We start from the raw sequence: 4637 nt of genomic DNA, 5'->3' as shown, positions 1-4637 counted from the left end.
GGGGGGGCGGGGTAACCTGAAAACAAAACCCATTTAGCGCTCATGGAATTAAATGATTATTTTGCGTAAACTATAACTACATTCTATAATTTTTCTAAAAGGACTACAGCAAAAAGAGATTGCTATTTCTGCCATCCATCTCCCTCTCGTTAATTCTCTCAGTACTCTCTTAGGACCTCACAGGACAATAAAGGCAGCTATAAGTATAGGTGGCCAAGGTGAAACATGCTCCTAGGAGACTCTTGTCAATTATCCCTTTTAATGAAGTACAGAAACTGAAAAGTCAGAGATAGATTGTTACCGCTGTCTTGAATAATTCACTCTCTAAATTACCTTGCTGAACCACAAGGGCTACCAAACAGCAATAGAAACACTGATAAACAATTTGACTGAGTGATATCAGGAAGCTTTCTTCATTAGCCCATTATAGGTTTATGATCAATAATTCATTCGGCCCAAGAGGCCCTAAGTTAGCCAGACAATATTGATCAGGAACCACAACATGGCTGGTGAGCTCTTCAGTAATGTAACAGCAAGCCTGTATGAAGTAAGACCATTCAAACTTTAAGACCCACTAGTTCCATCATAAATGAATCTTGGGATGCCAGGATTCCCCTGAAAACCACAGGGAATTTCACCTGGTTAAACAAGTTAAATGAACAAAAAATAAAACATCATGTAATTTCCTATTTATCACTTCAGGTAAAAAAAAAATTGTGTGCCTGGATCTAGTGTTTCATGTTAAAACTTGTAAAACAAAAAGTCTTTCTCCATATGTATTTGGCATCACAGGAGGACAAACTGAAAAAAAGCAATGGCTACATTTAAATACTTAAAAAATTAATTAAAACCCTATCCTGGAAACCCATTTTATGTAATGCGTATGCTCAATACAGTACAACTTCACAATGAGTTATTAAATGGGCAATGCACAGGGAGATAACTGACTATACAGTATAGTGTCACATGTGCCAGTTCTATTGCTGCTGCCTAAAAATGTATAATGCTGCACATACCATGCAGCTCAAACCATAAAATCCAGATAAATGTGGGCTACCTCACAGCAACAGTGGCATCAGGTCCCACGGTAACGCACAGATGGCTGTCACCACCAAAATAGGGTGCTATGGACCTAGATATAGTATTTTGCATCCTTAGTGTCACTATATGTGACCTTCATTTAATTAACAGCCAAAAATGCTCATAACTAGGGACGTGCAATTAAAATTACAGAGATGAATAGATGTTAAAAATAATGCTTCTATCCATCACATTATTGGTCTGTGGTGTTTGTGTAGGCTTTGCATTATGTGTATTATAATGTTAATTACACTATAATAACATTACATGTATGTGCACTACAGGCAAGTGGAATGCAAATAAAAACACATCCAAAACGTTCACAAGTACACAAAGATGGATTATGAAGTAAGAAAGACAATTAGATACAGGAAAATTGAACTCAATGATTCATAAGGGTGCACTGATAATGGTGAGATTATCTTGAATTCTGCTGTTAATAACGCAGGCAACTTCCCACACTCCTTCAAATAAATTCTTTTAAAAGGAAACAATCAAATGCACAGCTCATGAGGAAAGAAACCCAAGAATAGCTTTGAATTAAGGATGACTGCAGCACAATAACAGCCACTTTTCTAAAATCAGATTAGAAGTTTATCGAGGCCATGGGTGAATAAAAATGCTAATTAGTAAATGAATATATATATATAAAATAAATAAATAAATAAATCTGAAATAGTTGCTGCTGAGAAACCATATGGTAAAACCTTCTTGCAACGCCTGAGTAACTATGTTTGGTTTTGTTTGTACAAAGTTGGAAGTATAATAGCTGTAGTTCCATGCTGTTAAGCTGAGAACTGTTTGTGTAGCTGACTGTGCACTTTCACTAACAGGCCATTTCAGTCATTAAAAATCCAATGTTTTCCAGGAAAGCTGGCGCTCCAGTCATAATAAGCAGATTACAAAAAGCTGCCTCTAGCTCCCTTACCACCAAGTCCGGGTCCTGCATTAGGCTCAGGATGACCTCATAGAGTAAAGGTCGAAGATCAGATTTGAACTTGACAGAGATCCACTGTCCTATTAGCCAGATGACTCGTCGTCGAATCAACTTGTACCTGGAGTGGAGAGAAGAAGAGAAACATAAGATGAGAAATACTTAAACAGGCTTATCCACACTCGTCATCCATATCATAATTTAGCTGGTTCTTATGTCCACCATGTAGCTACACTACTTAAGGGATCAATTAAAAATAAGTGGCCAGCTATTCAAATGATGAAATCAGAACTGTCACTACTTATGACTCATCCTGAAATTTATTTTATCAGTGGCTTGCATATGCTGGAGACTGCAGTATAATTTGTGCTCTGAGGAAGAGTGCCATATCTCTGTCCCTCTAATACACATATCAAACTCCAAGACTATGTCTAATTTGGCCCACATTCTGGCTGTGCACATTTCAGTGTGCATGTTTATGTCACCAGAATAGAAATTAGAAAGCAGAAAAAAATGGCATGATTACACAAGATTATGGGGAATCCATTACACATAAAACTGGTTTCAAACATGACTCAAGGGACTGAGAAAAACAAAACTAGGTGAAGAGGGTTTGTTAAGCATACAGCTTTATTTATGGTTCTGCATTTCATCTTCACAGAGCCTACACCATAAAAGATACAAGTGGCCTAAGCTATTGTGAGCATGTATACTTGTGTGTTTGTGTGTCTGTGTCTTTTACTGAAATTACTGCAACACAGATGAGAGAAGTCGTTGGAGGAGATAATCTGTACACCCCATGACCTAACTAAGGCTACATGTTGTGTACGGTGTAGGTATGGCATAGATTTAATGCAGAACCATAAATCAAGCTCAAGTGTTTTGTTTACATTTGTTTAAATGAATGCATGTGAGCAAAAGACACAAAGCCTGTGAGACACTGAAACCACTGACAAAAGACCATGTAAGGGAAATGGTCTGCTTACATAACTAGAAGAGTCAAAAACCACTGGGGTTAAGTAGTCTGTGACATGAATTACAATGACCTATGCTGTGTGTCCCAAATGTGAGGCAATGCAATTTGGGAACTGATGGATTTTCAACAGTTGTATTGGGCTGGCAAGAAGTGTCCCTTGGCATCTGTCCATGTTTGTATCAGAGTCAGAAATTGTATCCAAGGACCCCCTTGACAGAAATGACCGGATGGAGGAATAAAGGAACAGAGAGATGTGAGGATTAAGAATAGGAGGATGACACTCTTGTTGGCTTCTTGTCAAATATACACAGGGAGCCAGAGACCAAAGACTGGGCTACGAGCCAGAATATACTAAACAACAGCATGACTCAGGACTTGGGAGTTGGAAAACAATGGCACAGTTTGAGAGCGTATGTGTGTCTATGTACACAGATGCGCAGGAAAAGAAAAAGAGCTGCTTGTTTTTGTAAATTGAAATTTGCTTTAATTTTAAAATAAATTTCAAATAAATATTTACCAAGAAGTAGTTTGAAAGTTAAAACCTAGCCTGGAGATTACCATCACTAACAACATTGAGCTTAATACCATTTGGACATGATATCTTAAATGGATACAAAATAAAAATAAAGCTCTTAGGCATTCCTAGGCTCAACTACTCACAAACAGTGGAGTATCCAAGGAGAATAAACTAGCATTCAATTACTTTAAAAGGAGAGCAAATACAACCAGAACAATCTGATTTTTATAAGCTTTTATGGCGACATTAACGTATGAGATGATTCCAGCATGACAGAGCAGGTATGACAGTGCTGATGGACAACAGCCACAGGCACATTCCCAAAGCTCTCTCCATAATCAGGTTCCAAACAAAAGCTTGGCACCGAAATTGTGATACTGAGATAGCAAATCGGCGACATCAAGAACAAATAATCAAATTGATTATCTGTTGCCACACAAATGCTTATACAAGGTAAATGTGGGGGACTGCTACTTTTGGTGTATTCTTTAAACAGCGAAAACACATTTTAAAAACATTTTTTCTACATAAAATTAGGAAATATGTTAGTGTTTAGTGTTAATTCTGACATCATAATCCATATGCTGATTATTTATGGAATCTGCTGGATATATGAAAATTTGGCATTCCCAAATCTGCATACAATACAAGAGCAGTGCATGTGCATGACCATGAGTGGCAAACACAAGGTATCTGCTACAGCCAGGAGACTACAGCTGGTAGTGGTTATGATTAGTCCCAAGTCAAAGTGGACAAAAAGAACAGAAAGGCAGATGGACAGGTAGGCTGCCCATCAAAAATTGGACATGATTTGTCGTCCCTAATCTGTCTCCTCTGTAGCTTCACATAGCTGTCAGCAACCTTGCTCATACCTGCTCATCCTTCTGGTAAACACATAGAGAACACATGCAGACAAAATACAAAAAAAATAAAAGCACACTCCTACTTTTGCATTATCTTTAAACAAGATGACACACAGTCTCCTGGCTGTAGCAGATACCCTGTGTTTGCCAGCCGGGTACTCTAGACTGCCACACACGGCCGGAGGTCGATGATCGACTCTGTGGTTGTTACATCTAACCTCTAGCCGTATGTCTTGGACACTCGGGGGGATAGAGGGGGGGAGCTGT

At 38.4% G+C, this 4637-nt stretch overlaps 1 protein-coding gene across 2 annotated transcripts in view; it reads right to left on the bottom strand.

Annotated features, from left to right (window-relative positions):
• ipo11 (importin 11) overlaps positions 1-4637 on the bottom strand; it is a 108758-nt gene that overhangs the window by 54400 nt on the left and 49721 nt on the right. For both annotated transcript variants that reach the window (XM_020593722.1, XM_020593723.1), the window contains exon 16: positions 2009-2135. In XM_020593722.1, the coding sequence (XP_020449378.1) occupies positions 2009-2135 (127 nt within the window). The remainder of the gene's footprint in view (positions 1-2008; positions 2136-4637) is intronic.

This window comes from Monopterus albus, unplaced genomic scaffold (genome assembly GCF_001952655.1).
Source record: "Monopterus albus unplaced genomic scaffold, M_albus_1.0 scaffold20.1, whole genome shotgun sequence".
Classification (NCBI taxonomy): domain Eukaryota; kingdom Metazoa; phylum Chordata; class Actinopteri; order Synbranchiformes; family Synbranchidae; genus Monopterus; species Monopterus albus.
This window is presented reverse-complemented; position numbering and strand designations above follow the sequence as displayed.